This window comes from Callospermophilus lateralis, chromosome 9, assembly GCF_048772815.1.
Source record: "Callospermophilus lateralis isolate mCalLat2 chromosome 9, mCalLat2.hap1, whole genome shotgun sequence".
Lineage (NCBI taxonomy): Eukaryota > Metazoa > Chordata > Mammalia > Rodentia > Sciuridae > Callospermophilus > Callospermophilus lateralis.
In genome coordinates, this window is record NC_135313.1 from 71,845,053 (window position 1) to 71,862,887 (window position 17,835).

At 32.3% G+C, this 17,835-nt stretch overlaps 1 protein-coding gene across 2 annotated transcripts in view; it reads left to right on the forward strand.

The window, feature by feature from the left end:
* The window catches only part of Acvr1c (activin A receptor type 1C), an 80,088-nt gene extending 62,621 nt beyond the window's left edge, over positions 1–17,467 (forward strand). For both annotated transcript variants that reach the window (XM_076865478.2, XM_076865479.2), the window contains 5 exons: positions 1,339–1,506; positions 2,470–2,626; positions 4,530–4,654; positions 6,562–6,692; positions 10,084–17,467. In XM_076865478.2, coding sequence (XP_076721593.1) covers positions 1,339–1,506; positions 2,470–2,626; positions 4,530–4,654; positions 6,562–6,692; positions 10,084–10,209 — 707 coding nt within the window. In that variant the 3' untranslated portion in view covers positions 10,210–17,467. The remainder of the gene's footprint in view (positions 1–1,338; positions 1,507–2,469; positions 2,627–4,529; positions 4,655–6,561; positions 6,693–10,083) is intronic.
* The last annotated feature ends 368 nt before the right edge of the window (positions 17,468–17,835 follow it).

A 17,835-nucleotide genomic window follows, 5' to 3' on the forward strand; every position in this document is an offset into this window, starting at 1 on the left:
GACTTGTCACTTCTGATTTGCTAGGGAGAGACAGAAAAGCCAAGATGAGATTAAAAAAAAAGTTCTTTTCAAATTCTTAACTACATATACTTTGAAATTATATCCAGGTTTTTGAAAATGAAACATTTCTTGTTCATCTATTAAGAACACTTTTCTCTCATTTGAGTTGAACTGTTGGTTAGATGAATTAGAGTGGTATCCGTTCAGTAGTGACTGTAGTTATATGGTTCATTTTGAATTTTAATCATGATGTTTACTGGATTATGAAACAATATGCACAAGAGAGATCATCCTTATTTTCTCGTTTATCTGGTCTGTCATACCTTTCTTGTTAATCACTTTGTACCCAATACCAGATGGTCTCTAATATCACTTTGATCTTTATAAATTCCTTTAGCTTTGCTACATTTTACAGTTTCATTCACTTTTTAGTCAAGTGTCTGGCAAAGTCATTGAGGTAAGAAGGAGAGTGTGAGTAAGGGTGATTTTGTATGTGGCCAGTTCATTAGTGAGCTTTATCATGTAACATTGAATTTTTGTGTTCTTAGGAAATTTATTACTATCTGGGCTTGAAAATGAAATATTTGTGGGGAAAAAAGCAGCTTCTGTATGTAAAGCACCAAGCAAGAGAGGTTCTTAGCAAGTGTTCATTATAGATTCCTGAGTGTCAGAACTGGTCAGGATTGCCTAGGTTATTACAGACACTATTTAAAAAGTAAAGCTAATTCAAGGAACTCTAATACTTAAGGAAACGTTAGGTTAGTTTCTCATATGCTATAAGTCTTTTTAAAATAAGCTTTTGCTTAAATGAAGTCAATTATTTTAAAATGCCTTGAAATTGCATTTACATAGGCTTTTGGGGAAAGCCATCATCTTCATATTTTGAAAGGTAAATAACATGGACAGTCTTAAAATGTTAGAGCTTTTATGATAGCAGTAATACTTTGTGTAAATTTGTTGTAATTCTGATCTTTATTGCTACAATATTTCTTAAAAGCTTTGAGTAATTTATAAACACAACACAGAGCCTAAATGTTCCTCTCAATGGTCTCTGCTGTGATGTGGTTATTGTTGCCTGCAGGTTTTGATCAGAGGCAATAAGAAAGGAGTTGTTCAGTTGTTAGATTCACCGTGTCACAACTTCCTGTTTCTATGGTGGGTCTGATATCAGCATCTTCAGTAATTTATTGAGAAACTTTAGTAACTTGGACTACGAGCAGCCCAACTGAAAGGAATTAGCTTGCTCTGTTAACAATTTTAAATACTGACATTTGGTAGAGGCTTTTATCTTCTTTCTTGATATATATTTACAGCAAAAAAATTATGTCTTCTTGTTAGATAATGGAACATGGACTCAACTTTGGCTTGTATCTGAGTATCATGAACAAGGCTCCTTATATGACTATTTGAATAGAAACATAGTAACAGTGGCTGGAATGATCAAGCTGGCCCTTTCAATAGCTAGTGGTCTGGCCCACCTTCATATGGAGATTGTTGGTACACAAGGTATGTATTTCCTTTCAAATTTTTTTTTCTCCTTGAATATGAGGATAGACAGCTAAGTTGTATGTTGTATTTTAGTATTTAGTTTAGAAAGTCATTCATCTAAACAGGCAATGTTCTCAAATTTGGACTCATGATTTCTTCATGCTCTTAAAATTATTGAAAACCCCCAATTTTTTTATATTTAAGTTATATGTATTAATATCATCATAATAAAAATTAAAAATGAGAAATTTAAACATTTATTTGCTCAAAGTAGCAGTTATTAATCAATTAAATGTTGACATAAATAACAGTTTTTAAATGTCACATCGTTTTTTCTAATGCAAAAAACTAGTGAAAATAATGGTTTTACGTATTTGCAAATCTTCTCAATGTCTAGATTTTTATAGCTGTTCTTTGTTAAAGTCTGTCCTTGTGTGTTATTTTGTCAGAGTAAAGAGAAGGTAGCATCACACAAGATATGTAGTTAGGAAAGAGTCTCAAGTACCTCCAGGGATCGTTGGGTTACCTTTGGGGACAGTTGGTATAGAATAAAGCTTAAATTTGTTTTTTAAGAAAATATTTTCCATGTTCTTATGTTCACACAGTAATAGTAATTCTTTCCCAATTTTTTCAAAAAATATTAGTGCCTACAATGTCACTTAGTGTTCTAAGTAATGAAGCCTGGTGATGAACAGGACAAAGCCACTGCCCTCATTCAGCTCACAGTTCAGGTGAGAACTGTCTGAGAGAGACAGACGCTAAGCATACACATAAACAGACAGGATAATTCAGGTACTAAGATCTAGGAAGAAAGCAAAATGGGTGTTCTGATGAACAAGAACTTGGAGTGCAGAATTGGTGGTCAAGGAAGACCTATCTGAGGAGGCAATATTTGAGATAAGTCTTCAAAATAATTCTTCTTGGAGGGACTCAGTTTTCAGTAAAGAAAAAAAATGAATATGCTTTTCTTATGCTTCCTAGGTAAACCTGCTATTGCGCATCGAGATATAAAATCAAAGAATATCTTAGTGAAAAAAAGTGAGACTTGTGCCATAGCAGACTTAGGGTTGGCTGTGAAGCATGATTCAATACTGAACACTTTAGACATACCCCAGAATCCAAAAGTGGGAACCAAGAGGTAAGATGATTTCCAAAGCATACTAAGACTTATGATTGATCAAAAAACAAAACAAAACAAACAAACAAACAAAAAAACCAAACCTGAAAGCCTACAAAAAACCTGAAAGCTTAAAATACATGTATAGAAGGCACAAAAACTGCTGGGGAAACATTAGGCCCAAGAAAGTAAGCTGAGTCATTGAGAAGTCAGAGAAAACACAAGTTGGCTTTTTTGGCTATATCGACAATAGCCATTTGGGTGCAGTCAGCCAGTGAAGAGAAATGGTGAAAGACATACAGATATATTATTTTTCATGTTTCACCTTCCAAGGATGCGTTTTCCTACAGATAAGAAAACAGTGCCCCTTAACAACGTGCATGGTCCCTCTAAAGCTTTATCCTTCAAAAATAAACCAAAATTCAAGGCTAGTTCTACCTGTTCAGGTTCTAAAAAGCAGATAGAAAATCAATATATTGAAACATAGGTAGGAACTCTATACAGTGCATAATTTTATGTGCTATTTTATTCCCTTAATATTTAAAGATACTATGTAACAATTTATGTATTGCCTATAGGGTACTTACCCTTAATTCTCCCAAAGTGATGTGTGTTAAGATAATAAGCTTGGAAAAACTTCCCACTTTTAAGGGACAGAGTCCCTGAAATTAAGAACAAACATTTTGTAAATGTGTGAAATACCTCCTATGGATTAGGACAGGCTCAAGAGTAATGGGATTTCCAGTGGTTTTCTTGCTACGGCCAGCAGGTGGCTATGTGGCCAGACTACTTCATTTCCCTTATGAGTTTCAGGCCTTATGCTACTTTGACATAATTTCAGGGTTCTTGAACTTGAAAACAGCAACAATCAAGATATTTTCCTGGAGTTGTTCAAGGCCCTTCAGAGTTAGGATTCCTAAACTGGTATAACTGGCCTCTTAGCCATATTTGAGATTTCAGGGTGGCACCTGTGAGTCCTTCCCTTGGTTTCCTGGAATGCTTTAATAAGGTTGCAGGAACACGTCAGTGCACTTTATTCAGAGCAGCCCTAAGGGACCTCTTTTCTTTTCCCCATAAAAATAAAGCCTTAACTTTCTCACTAGACTGTCCTCAGAATAGGGACCTAAGGGGAAGCTTCGATGGTGGATTCCTTCAGTGGAATCTAACTTTTTTTTTTTTTAAATTTCCTTTGCAATCTGGCTTATTCGTGGGAATTTCTTTCTTTTCTTTTCTTTTCACCTCCTCCTCTACTACTATTTCTTCTTCTTCTCCTTCTCCTTCTCCTTCTCCTTCTTAATCCTAGTCTAGATAATGTTAACAAACTTCACTGCACTTTTAAAAGAGCTAGGAGGTGTTGTATCCTGACTTCAATGTTCTGGGAAATCTCCAAAATGTCCCTAAGACAACCAGACTTAGGTCCCATGGACTAGTGATTGCTTCCATTCAGTCCTGTTTATAGAAGGCTACAGTTTTCTGGGCACAATATAGTGAAATTGTTCATTCAGAGAGGTGTCTGTGGCATGCTGCTTGGCTCTGTATGGAAGGCTTGGGCTCAGAATGATGGTAAAAGACTCTCCGCCCTCTAAGAGCTTCCAGAGGCAGCAAGCCATTGGTGGAGACTGAGACCTGTCTCTCTTGCTCACAGAATTTCCCTGAAACTTGTATTTTCCAGGTACTAGATACCTGGCACAGTTGCAATAAGACCAAATTAAATGACCTCCAGTTCTATTCGAAGTGTTTTTTAATTGTTGGCTAAGCTAATAACTGTATTATTTACATTTATCCTATATAGTGCCTCAGATCTACCTTTAACATTGATGTAAGCTATCTTAATTTATGTTTTGTATCAGGGTTTATTAAAACTGTGTTTTATTGGACTGCTACAAAGTCATACACAAAATTTGAAATGTGTATGTTTTTTAAGGTATATGGCTCCAGAAATGCTTGATGACACAATGAATGTGAGTATCTTCGAGTCCTTCAAAAGAGCTGACATCTACTCGGTTGGTCTAGTTTACTGGGAAATAGCCCGAAGGTGTTCAGTTGGAGGTAAGATATTGATAATATTCTTTATGTTTGCCAATCCTCAATACTCTGAATGTAAGGTGTGACTTCCTAAGCACTATATTGAGTCATTTCTAAATAATTAAGAGAATAACATCTGGTGATTCCTTTCTAGTAAGAAAAATGAAGCACGTTGAATAAAATACTTTACATTGTAAGTCCTTCTTACGATGTAAACAGTTCTGATAACTCTGATTTCTATAATGATTTCTATAATGATGCTTTGCAAGACAGTTGAAAGTTATATAGTTTTGTGTATAGTGAGTTGCTATCTTTACTTTATGTCTCAAGGAGGTTAAATGACTTGACATTAGACTTTTCTTGTTCTCTGTTTCCTTTGATACAAAGAATGTAGCAAGGTGAAGATAAAGGTGGGAGGTAGAGAAAGACAAACTTCCTGCCTCTACTGTTCCCAAGAGTTTAGAAATTAATAATGAGAGGAAGAAATCGTGTGTATGCAGCCCTACAAGTGCAGTCTGATGGAATTATTTTATCAGTGGAGAAAAATTAAATGCTTATAGCAATGGTTTAGAGTTTTCACTTTCATGTGAGACAGACATAGCATGAAGCCTTGGTTTAGCAACTCCCTAAATGACAGACTAGCAAGTTTGTTAGTCTCACTTTCCTCATCTATAAAATGAGAAGAATGAAAGTGACCCTTGTGCTTTGAGGACTTAATGAACTGATTCATGTGCAAGCTTCTTGTATGTAACCTACTTTTAGTAAAACTTCAATAAAAACTGTCATTATTAAACTACATTCATTTTTTGCATATTGTATTGATGTCATTTTGTATTATATCAATCTCATTTTTAAAATGAGGTTTATGAAAATCTTCTAAGGTTAAAATTATATTTAAATGAGAAAACACACTTTTTTATTCATAGATGAGATAGTAAAATATTCAGGAGTATGAAACTATTTATAGAAAGAGTAGAATTACAGTGGTGCAGAACATAAAAAACGAATTTGAATTAAAAAATTCCACATCTGCTGCTTCCTATCCGTGTGTGTTCTTGAACAAACCCACAATACCTTGCCACAGTTTCTTCTTCTGTAGACTAGCAGTGATACAGTATGCTTTTTAGTTAGTAGTTTTGAGGGATACATTAAAATATATAAAGTGGTTAAGACAATGCTTGGTACATATCAAGATATCTTGGATATTCATTATTTTTATAAAATTTTCATAATTTTGAGATTTGATTTTATGGTTTTGTCATTAAATATTTTAAATAATAGAGCTATAGTTAATTTAAGACTTTATGAGAGTAATATTCTGATAATTAAGGTCACCTTTGTCTTTGGATTTGAGACTTGTAAACATCATCCTTCATGTGAACATATCCATGTTCAACTTCTTCTGGTTGCTTCTCCAGAACATTCTTAGGTATAGTACTTTAAAATATAAATGTGAGGGGCTCACCTTTAAAAGATTGTCTAAAAATTTTTAAAGAAAGAAAACTTTCTTTGAAAAACAAATCATTTGATAGAAAAATATACTTTATTCACAGAGCAATAAGATGTGTTATAAAATTTCATGATTAGGATAAATAATGTGTTATTTTTGAATTGCATAATGACATTTATGGAAATAAAAAACAATATAATTATTACATAATATCTTAAGTATGACATATACCATTTAATTACATAAATTTTTATGTTTTCATAATATAAAATTCTATAACTTCACAAAGCTATTCAACTGAGTGCTTTAAGCTTAATCCTTGGTTTAATCATGCTACATTATTCTACATTATTTTAATAAACCTGACTTTCCAGCTTCCGAGGGTGTCACTTATGCCTATATGACCTAAATGATATTAATGTTAAATAAATACTTTCATTGATTATTTATAAGGGAAATTTATTATACAAATTTCTTGTAGGAATTGTTGAGGAGTATCAGTTGCCTTATTATGACATGGTGCCTTCAGATCCCTCGATAGAGGAAATGAGGAAGGTTGTTTGTGACCAGAAATTCCGGCCTAGTATCCCAAACCAGTGGCAAAGCTGTGAAGTAAGGCTATTATTGCTGTTGTTATTTATTTATTTATTTAGTGTGTGTGTGTGTGTGTGTGTGTGTGTGTGTGTGTGTTGTAGTGCTGGATATCAAATCCCAGCTATGTTCTCAAGAATCATCTTTCTAGTATTTTTCTTTTCCAGTAAGTATTAGAGAATTTTTAGAGACCATATTTTTTTTTTCTTGTGTAAGATTAACTGAGGATTGAACCCAGTGCCTTACATGTGCTAGGCAAGTGCTCTACCACTGAGCCACAACCCCAGATCCCCTAATTACTTATTTGATAAACATTTTTTGAGTTCTTTGTAATATAATTGAAATTAAATAAACAATTGTCTAATATTAATAATTTCTTACATATTAAAGACTACAAATCTGTATTGTTGGAAATTTCATGATTAAATCAAAACTAGTGAATACTAAGTTTGAAGACTCAAAACTTTCCAATATTTTGAAGATGTTTTTGCCCTGCTGAGGCATTGCTATTGTAATTATTTCTTTGTCATTGGTTTTCTTTTCTTTACAATTTGTCACACATATATTTATGTATACACCTATATCCTAAAAGTCATGTTATTTGTTTTATATATTGATAAAACATGATTAAAACTTACAGTAAGTATTCTTTTTAAAAAAATTCAGTATTGTGTGTGTGTGTGTGTGTGTGTATACATACATGATTAGGATAAATAATGTATTATTTTTAATTGTATAATGACATTTTATGGAAATAAAAAAGCAATATAATTATTGCATAGTATTTTATGTATGACATATAGCATTTAATTACATAAATTTTTATTTTATATATATATACATATATATATATGTATATATATGTAATCTGATAATTTTCATTGCTGTGTAACATTCCATTCTATGAAATGAACAGAATTTTTTATTCATTTACTATTAATTATTGCACATGTAATTCATATTTAGTTTAACAAATGATGCTGCATAGTGAGGAAAAGTTTTTGGAGGAGTATAAAACTAGTTGTTCTTTTGAGGTGTCCATATAGACTGTCAAAGCTCCAAATAATGGGAATTCTAAGACCAGTTTTTCTGTTTTTTCTTTTTTATTGCAATTTTTGGGATCTCTAGTATACCATCACTTGAAAGTGAAGACAGTGGGTATTCTTGTTTGCTTCTTAAAACTTTTTGTTTTTCACCCTTGACTATGATATCTACGATATTGCTTTTTGTTAAAAATAAGGTTTAATAAAAGCTGACATTGGTTTCACTGTTTGTTCCCCGTCTGTGAGGTAATGATATGGCACTTCTGCTTTAGTCTTTTGTAATGGTGTTTTTTGTTGTTGATGTCATGGTTTTTGTTTGTTTTGTTTTGCTTTGCTGCAGTACTAAGGATTGAACTCGGGGTCTTGTGCATGTTGGGCAAGTGCTAATCATGTATTATTGAAATGGATTCAACATAGTTATTTTATATGTGATCAAATTTGAATATCAGTTCTACATACAAATTTTATGTTAATCCTGTGTCTCAAATATTGATTTTTTTAACCATGGTTTATTTATTACTATTTTTTTCTTGCTTCAACATTTCCTTCTAGCCTCTCAGAACTTCCTTCTAAAGTAATTTTCTTATTTCCTGATATGCATCCTTTAAAAGTTTGTTTGTTTGTTTGTTCATTATAAGCCTACTTGTTTTAAGAATATTTAGTTTGGGTTGACCAAAATGTATATTTTGTCCTTAGTCTTGAAATAGTTTATCTAGTCATACAAATTGAGATCAATACTAATTTTCTCTAAGCACCTTCAAGTTATTATTCCACTGTCATTTGGCTTCCATTATTGTTGTTGAGAGGTCAGCAAATACCAAAATCATGTGTCATTTGACTTAATTTATCTTTTTTTCTGATAATTTTTTAAAATAACTTCACTGCCTCTTCAGTGTTCTTTAAATTCTTTATGATGTAGCTTGGTTAATCTTGCTTGGAATTTTTGTCCTTTCTAATTTGAAAGATTTGTAACATTCCTCAGTCTGGAAGAATTTAATAGATCATTTTAAGGTATTATCTCTTCAAATAGTTTTTCTTTTTTTCTTGTTGTCTCTATTACTCTTTTTTTTAAAAAAAAAAATAATTGAAAGCATATTAAACTTTTTTCCTACTTTTTAAAAATGTTCTCTTATTTTTTATATATGTATTTTTATGCTGTATCTCTCAGAACTGTCTTCCAGCTCATTAATTCTGTCTTCAGAATTCTGAAGTTCTTCTATTCTGCCATCTAATTCATTCATTGAGTTCTTTATTTTGATTGTTATATTTTTCAGATTGAGACTTTTTTGGTACTTGAAAAATGTTCATTTTACTCATGTTTTGAATTTTCTTTCTCTTCAAAGCATATTTTGTATACTTGATATCATTTAATTCTAACATCTGATATTTTTACGGATCCAATGCTGCTGGTATTGCTCCAATTCACTCTTATTTATGGTACCTTGTTTTCGCCTATTTTTGTGGACTTTCGTTATGAGCTCAGGTTTACTACAATGTTTAGAAGTATGGGCTTGATTTTTTTTTTTCTTCATCAAAGCCAAGACGTAAGCAATTTCATTTATAAGCTTCCTTTCTGGGACAAATGCATCATTAAATTTAGGGTTTGTAAGCATTTTGACACTTTCTGCATGCTTCAGGCTGGGTTTCTTGTCTTTCACATAAAGTTGTACAGCCTGAGATGGGCCAACACCACCAAAGCAGCCACCTTCGTCAGTGATCCCTATTGTTCTGGTTTCATGCCTTCTCATTGTTTTACCCTCTGAGTGCTTGTCTTCTTTCTTTGACAGTGGATTTATACTGATTTCCAAATATTTTTAAATTTGTGTTTGAATTATTATTTTTAATATGGTATATTTTACATATGGTAAAAAGCACAAATTTTAGCATACAGCCTGATGAAATTTTTCATACATACTTAACTCTTGGATCAAGAAACGGAATTTCCAGGGCTGGGGCTGTGGCTTAGTAGTGGAGTGCTCACCTAGCATGTGTGAGGCACTGGATTTGATTCTCAGCACCACATTAAAAAAATAAATATATTGTGTCCAATATTTAAAAAGAAAGAAAGAAAGAAAAGGAAATTCCAACCCTTTTCATGTCCCTTACAGTCTTTTAGGTTCCTCTTAGAAGATTCTGCCACATTCCCATAATTCAATTAAGTTAATTTCAATTGAAAGTTCAATTAAGTTAATTTCTACCAGGTTAATATTTGTGTTTTGATAATATTTTGAAGAAGTTTGGCTCTGATTTCCTTTTTGTATTGTTGTAAGCTTAGCATTAATTCCTGGGTTTGTGATTTTGCTTCTTTTGCACTGTTTTGGTAAGTAGCTGAAGTCTTTGACATTTTTTTTTTTTTTAATCTCTTGCAGGCACTCCGAGTCATGGGAAGAATAATGCGGGAGTGTTGGTATGCCAATGGGGCAGCCCGCCTAACTGCCCTTCGAATTAAGAAGACTATTTCTCAACTTTGTGTCAAAGAAGACTGCAAAGCCTAAAGATGATAATTGTGTCAAAAGGAAATCTCTCGTAGCTTTCTTTCTTTCCCAGTTTTCCTTTGTATGTGAATTTTTTTTTTCATTTTTGGTTCTACCTCAAAGATGATGCAGTACAGTATTTAAATGCCCAAAGGCAGCAGGAAAGAATAACTCTAAAGTTAAGCATGAGCAAGAGTTGACTTTATCCACTCTCCATGTTGTCTTTAATTTTATTTTGAAAAGCAACACATCAACTTATCTTTTATTTAATGAGAAAGATATTATAAAAGTGTAAAATAAGCTATATAACAGTAATAAATATCATTAAGATTTTGTTTTACTTGAACCAAGAGCATGTGAATGACTAGAAAAAAATGTAGTCACATTTTTTTTCTGCAATGAAAACTTATTAAAAATGTGAACTTGAGCATGTTATAGTGAAACAGAACTTTAGATCATGCAATCTATAGTTTTCCCTTTTTAAATTATTAGAATGCTTTCTAAAAATAAATAATGCTCTTATTTTTGATATATAAAACTTACAAATACAGATCTTCTGGTGGAATATGTAAGTGAGGTCAGAGTCCCATTCACATGGTCTCTTCTCCTTATTCCCCTCCTTCCTACTCTTCATAATTCACTACTACAGCAGCCCCTAGGCAAATAGGTTGACATATTGAAACACTGAGAAATGATCCAAAGCCAGACACTGAGGTAATAGGTCCAAATCTTGTGACAATTAACACAGGAAAGGTAGGGTGCATCCTACATTTCCTTGAATTTCTGTAGTGCTTTTCTCCCTATGCAAAACATTATTCATTGTGATATTTGAGTTTAGTCATAGAGGAAGTGTGTTATTTTTCAGAATTATAATGGACCTGCAGGAAATCTCAGACCCATGTTTATTAACATTTTCCTCAGAAAAATTATAGTTACCCTGCTTGTTAATGATTATTAGTATTTTCCAGACACTTCAAAGATAACTAAACAAGTATCCATTGTCTGAAGATGACTTAAGATACAATTCAGTGGTTCTTATTATTTTTATACATACTTATTTAGGAAGAAAAGGACAGAAAAAGAAGAGTAAATAAGGAAACATATTGAAAGAAATTTAGAAAAAATTTTCAAAAAGAATAACAATTAAACCCTACAGAAAGTATTAGCAGAAGTAAATGTATATTTACCTACCTTGTCAAAATGGACAGGTGGGTGCAGAAGAATGCTCATCAGAGCATTGCCTTCATTTTTTCTTTCTGTGGAGACAGAATAATAAGTATTTAATAGGATGCTACATAGTTCCTTCAAATCTATACATCTGCTTTGTTAAAAGGAGATGTAATGTGGTATATTTTTTGTTCCAAAACATTGCTTCCTAAGCTCTGTTTCTTAAAACATTCTTCTGCTAAGATGATCCAAAAACAAAAGTGTTCTTTGATAGCTTCTTAAGAGAGTGATACTGAACATTAGCATATCATGTACTTTGAAGAGTCTATCAGTAAAGACATGTTCCCTGAATTTTTCTTAGAAACTGGATTTGTCATTTTATTTGACCACAATGGGACCATTTTATTAAGAGCCCAGGAAACCTTTTACTATTTCGTAGATGTTATACAGAGCACAACTTGGGTAACAGTGTTCTGAAGGACATACAGCTATATTTTCCCATAGAACACAATTTAGTTCCCATAGAACACAATTTAGTTCACTATGGAAATATGTTCCTAAATCCATCTTCATTTGACTCAGTTGAGATAAGAAAGACAAAAACTGACAGCTATGGGGTTTGCATATATTTTCATTCTCATTCATGCATTCATCCATTTATTAAATAATCATGGAGCACCCCATATCTCGCTTGCCACAATATTGGGTGCAAGAGGGAATAAAAAGATAGATAGGTCCTGCCCTCAGGGATTTTAAAGTCTAATTTGGGAATGGGAAAAGGGATGTGAGTGTGTGGGGGAAGAAAGTAAATTGACAGATAAAATATAAAGTGGGATGTCTTGAGTTCTGTATGACAGTGGGTTTCTAGAATAGGTCTGAAAATCGCTTTCAATTTGCTACACATTTAGAAAGTATCTTTATTTGGGTATTACAGTCTAAATATATCATCAGTTTTTAAAAGTGCCTATGTGAAGGGATTTTAAAAAGAGCTTATGTGAAGGGGTAATCTTGCTTGTGCTTGTTACCTTATTTCTCATAGAATGTTTTGGTATATAGGAGAATGAAATTATTTACTATGATTGTACTCTTGTCTCAAATAAACAAGGATAATATTTCCTATTTTAGTCACATGTGTTGGGTAAATGTACTTATTGAATTTTTCAAGAGAGGATATCTTAACATCTGTATTTTCTTTGTCATTATGTTTTAATATTTATTTGAGGATATCTAAATATAATCCCACATTTTATTGATTCATCTTTCACTCTGGATTAATCTGTATGTTGGCACATTTTGACATATTTTGTTTGTTCTTGTATTGGTCAGCTATAACTCCTAACAGAATCATAGTTCAATTACGAAATGCATTTTTTTAAAAGAAAGAGGTCAAGCAATAAAATGATAAAGAAAACATTAAAAGTTGTAAAATTTTCCTTCGTTTTCAACATGATTTTATGTAGAAAATGCTCACTTATGAAAAATAGGGTAAAATTTAGAGCAGAAGGCAGATTTACTGTATATATTTAATGCTGTTAAATTTTGTATATTTGTTTTTAATGGAGTCCCACTGTGTAATATCTGTTTCTTTTAAATTTTATTCTGAGTAAAAAAAAATATTCTTCTTTTGTTAGGCTCAGAGTATCACTGTTCTTTTGCTCCTTTCAGATATATTGACTTTGGGATATAATACAAACCTTAGGGAAATATGCTATTCTGAATTTTCAGTACTGTACAAAGAGGTGATGTGACTTCTATGCAGCATCACTTCCTGAAAATAAGAGAAACATTATTTGTTGTCAATATTTAAGCATGGACTTGCTGCCTTGTAAGTTATGCGTTTAAGTTTGTAATTGGTGCAGATTCTGTTGTATGCATTCTTCTGTGTCTAAAATATTTGGCATGTCATATCTAGAATTCTTAATTTATGTTCTGACTTGAGAGTTAAGTGAAACATGACTGTCGTGCACTATTTTAGGCATAGCACTTGCTTTTCATCTTTATACTTTCAATTAACTTTGCATTTTAAATTTCCATGATTGTATGAAAATAGTAACCTGGTTGCAGTATCTGAAGAATTCAAAATCAGCTTTTATTTTAAAATGAAAATCTACAACAGATTCACTAGAAGTTCCACAACAATTTATTATTTGTAATACTTCTACTATTGTAGAATTATTAGACAAAGAAAACAAAGCTGCTTCTACTATCCTGGTATTTTGCTGTCATGTGACTTACTGGGACAGAACAAGCTCAGGGCTATCTTGGAGTTGATGCAAAAATACCAGGGAACTTAAGAGCCAGTCAATGGAAAGCAGGGAGCTGATGTTCACCATCACACAAAGTTCAAGTGAACAACTTAGTTGTTTGTCAGAGAATAGCTTTTTGATTGTTTATCTAAAGCAAATGTGAAAATAGATTTCATTGTTCAATGTGTTTAAAATGCAGGCATTTTATTTCCCATCAAGAAATTAAATAATGGTAGCAAACAAATAAAATTTGACCATTGGTGTCTTCAATAATTTTTTGCTTTAAATAAACTCACAAATAGAACCTCATAAGCTACTTAGGAATGTTTCGTCTTAGTATCTTAAAATGATGTCATTGTGTGTTTTGGAGATGTTCTAAGAATCTTTTGTGAAACAGGACACTTGCACGTTTGACAATACTTTGTTCTGGCTCCATATGTTAATACCTTCTTGGATTTTATTCACTATTTCAGTGAACACAGTAATCCCTTTGATTGAGAGCTTCATTTTTTCTTCTTGAGGGCCTCTTCTGAACAGGAAAAAATAATCCAGCCAGAATGAAAATTTTAGTCAAAATTTTAATAATAAGCAGAATGTCTATAATGGGCAATTTTTCAAAACAATTTAATGCAAATATTTGATTTTCTTTTTTCCAACTAGCTTTTAAAATGTTTTTCCTCACTTCATTTTAAATATTCCTCACTGTATTCCAAAATTATCAATAGTACCTAGATTTAAAGCATAACTACTATTTAACAATCATTCTCGAATTTTAGCCTTTTCACGGAAAGGAATCAGTGGTCTAAATTGTTTCAGATATGTCACAGCCAAAAGTGAATTTGGAATTGAAAAAGAATCTAAGAGATTTCATAATTTGATCCCAATATTTTATAGTTAAGGGGATTAAGGATCAGAGATTAAATGACTACTAGTTATTGCAGAACTCCAGTGGTGACACTGTGCCCTACCCAACTTCTATTAATTAAAAAACGAATTAACATATATCTAAACCTACCTTGAATGTGCACTATCATAATATGCCATTTAATGAGGATTCTTAAAAATTCCATTTCCCTTTCTATTTCTATTTAAATAATTTGCTCAGGGTGAGATTAGTGACAAAAACCAAAATAGGCAAAGTAAGAGCTGTAAAATTGTTGCCAGGCCAGGTAGGCAACTACTGGGCTGATAAAATTGAGGAACACAATTTAAGAATGGCAACAGTATAGATGTTCTTAGTGCAAGTGGTGATCAAAGAGGTGTCCTGTCCCCTGCCTCACTTTATGTCAGGATTGCTCTCTCTCTTTATGCATTGCAATGAGGTGAAAGATGATTTGATAGATCAAATGATTTGCCTCTATGTGTATTGGCAAATTATCTGACTTCTCTTTTTTTCTTCTTGGTTTTTTATTAGTTTCATATTTGTCCTTTAAAAAAAGGACACAGTGCATTAAAAAAAAATCTGCTGGATTTCATCTACCCTAAATCACTTCATAATTCCAGTCCTTTTTTAGTTGTGTTCTAGCCCCGTCCACAGTTACATGCTGAACTTAACAAGATTTTAATTTTCCCACCCGTGTATGAGAGGTTTCACCTCATAACTTTACCAGTTATTATTCTCTTGGCACTATAAAGAGGATTTGGTTAATGACAGAGATGACTTTCCTTTACATTTTAAAAAAGATTGCCTAGTTATAGTCCAGCCTTTAAGCTAACATACAAAGGACCCCTACATTTGCTTTAATGCTAAATTCCAGTGGAGGCAGTGATGTTTGAAAATAGAACATGAAATATATGTCCCATAATGTGATTGCTGAATTTATTTCTGTTGTGTTTAATAGCATTGCTTTGTTTTGCTTTTGCCATCTTTTAAAACTAAGCCATTATGCTGTATAGTTTAGAAGATAATATTATATTTAAAATAGGTATTGGTGCCCTTTTAAAAATGCACCAAGAACTGCCAGAACATCTATTTCAGTTGTGGGCAAATACAACATTTGAGAGAATGTGATTTCTATCTCTTCCTAATTTAATATTGTCAAATATGACCATATTTTCTCATCATTTGTCCATTACAGACTACGAGGTTTCTCCACAGATCTGAAAGTTTTAATGGCAAGAGTTTTTCCCTGGGCTATATGCATTTGATTGTTAATAATTAGGCCACAAGGAATCTGAGTGCAGGATGAAGTTAGCCTCTACCCTCTGTCTCCACATCCCATTGTGCATATTGGGATCCACACAAATACTTCCAGCTGAGAGGCAAGTGGGAACTAAAATTAGACTTTTCAACCCACAGAAAATGTAATGATTTTCAGAAAAGCATCTTAATGTACTAACATATCTTCAGAAAGTGGACCTGCTTATACATTTTTAGACATGAGGACTTAAAAATTCAAAATGTTTCTTGACATCTGTAAACTGAACAGAGAACTTACAAGATTAATTCATTGGCTCTTCATTGTATGTTTTTACTGTTTATTTAATTTTCTATAGCCAAGTACATAGATCCTGTTTTGATATCTCCATTGAGTTTTCCTTTCATACATGAACCTATTCAATGAATTTGCCTATAAAGACAGAACTGTGTGTCTAAATTCTGACTAAAAAAAATCAAGCATAGAATAACATTAACCAATATTTCCATTTTTTCCATAGTATAAGTAATGTATCTAAGCAATTTTAAAGATCCAGCGCCATTCTTTATATAAAATAAGGATCTCTGAGCTAAAATATTAAATTTTAGTTCATTTCCACAATGACTGGTGTCAAACTCATGTACTCTTGTGATCCTAGACTGGATAGGATAATTCCAAATTGATCTGTATTTCACGTTTTAAAATGCCCTAAAAACAGAAAATGAGATTCAGATCTCAAAAAGGGAATTTTGGATTGACTTTCAAAGTACTAATACTAATTATACTTTTCTTTTGGTAGCGTGACTCTTCTTATACCTAAGAACATATTACAAATGTCAAAACCATTGCATTTTGACATTGCAAAACATGCCTTGAACTCTTGAACTACTGTGAAAAGAATCACTGTTGTAAAGACTTTTTGTAAGCTAGCTGATATTCTTAAGTATGTAAAAAAGATACTGCCTTTTGAAAAAGAGGTCCAAATGGATGTATACAAGGAGTATGAAAAATAAATTGGGTTTCAAAATGAGAACTGTACTACAAATTGTATCAAAAAATGTACAGTTGGGAATTTTAGTACATAGTTGCAATTAAATTGTTGAAGGTAAAGAGAATTCCAAATTTTAAAGAGAAATGAATGGGATTCACATGTTTCATTAATTTCTAGTAATATTACTTATTTTATTTAGAAATCATAGTATTTTAGAGTTTAGTAAGAACTCAGTGATAGGCTTCATACCAAAATGTTTAACTTTACCAACAGCAAGTCATAAAAGTATTTATTTTAAAGCTTTTCAATATTATTGCATAACTTTCAGCTGCCTCTTGATGTAAATACTTATCTGCCTAAATGTTATATTTTTATGTATGCGTTTCTGAAAATGTATTGTTTTGTAAAGTGGCAAAAATAATAAATTAAGCACCCCTTGCACTTGTTTCTGTGAAGCACATAGAGCTCTATTTTAAATAAAAGAAAATGTGTCATATTTTGGTTTCCTTATAGTTCTATTATTTTAAAATTTCATTTTATACTTTTTGTGCAGAGTATGGAGAGATTGTTGGAAACTTAAATGCTGGCTCCAGCAGTACTGGAATTTGGTTTCCTTCCCTCCTACCTAGGGAGTTATAGAATTCTAGAATTTCAGAACTGGAAAAGACACTTAAATTTAACAGCCATTTCTCTACATGACACTTAAGACAATAGGCTTAAAATTTTTTCTTGGCATTTTTGCACTTTTTCAACATATATTGGAAGATTAGTGGATTGACTCACTCCTAAGCTGAAAATAACTTCCATCACACTTAAAATTACACAGACTCAGCAGAGGATAGGAAAGGCAGCAGAATACAACAGACACTAGTATGGCAATATGTAAATCAGTGGATGTGTAACCGATGTGATTCTGCAATCTGTATACGGGGTAAAAATGGGAGTTCATAACCCACTTGAATCAAAGTGTGAAATATGATATATCAAGAACTATGTAATGTTTTGAACAACCAACAATAAAAATTTAAAAAAAATTACACAGACTCACCCATTCCACAGGTCTTTTCAAGATACCCAACTACTTCTCAGCTTTTACTTCTGGTAT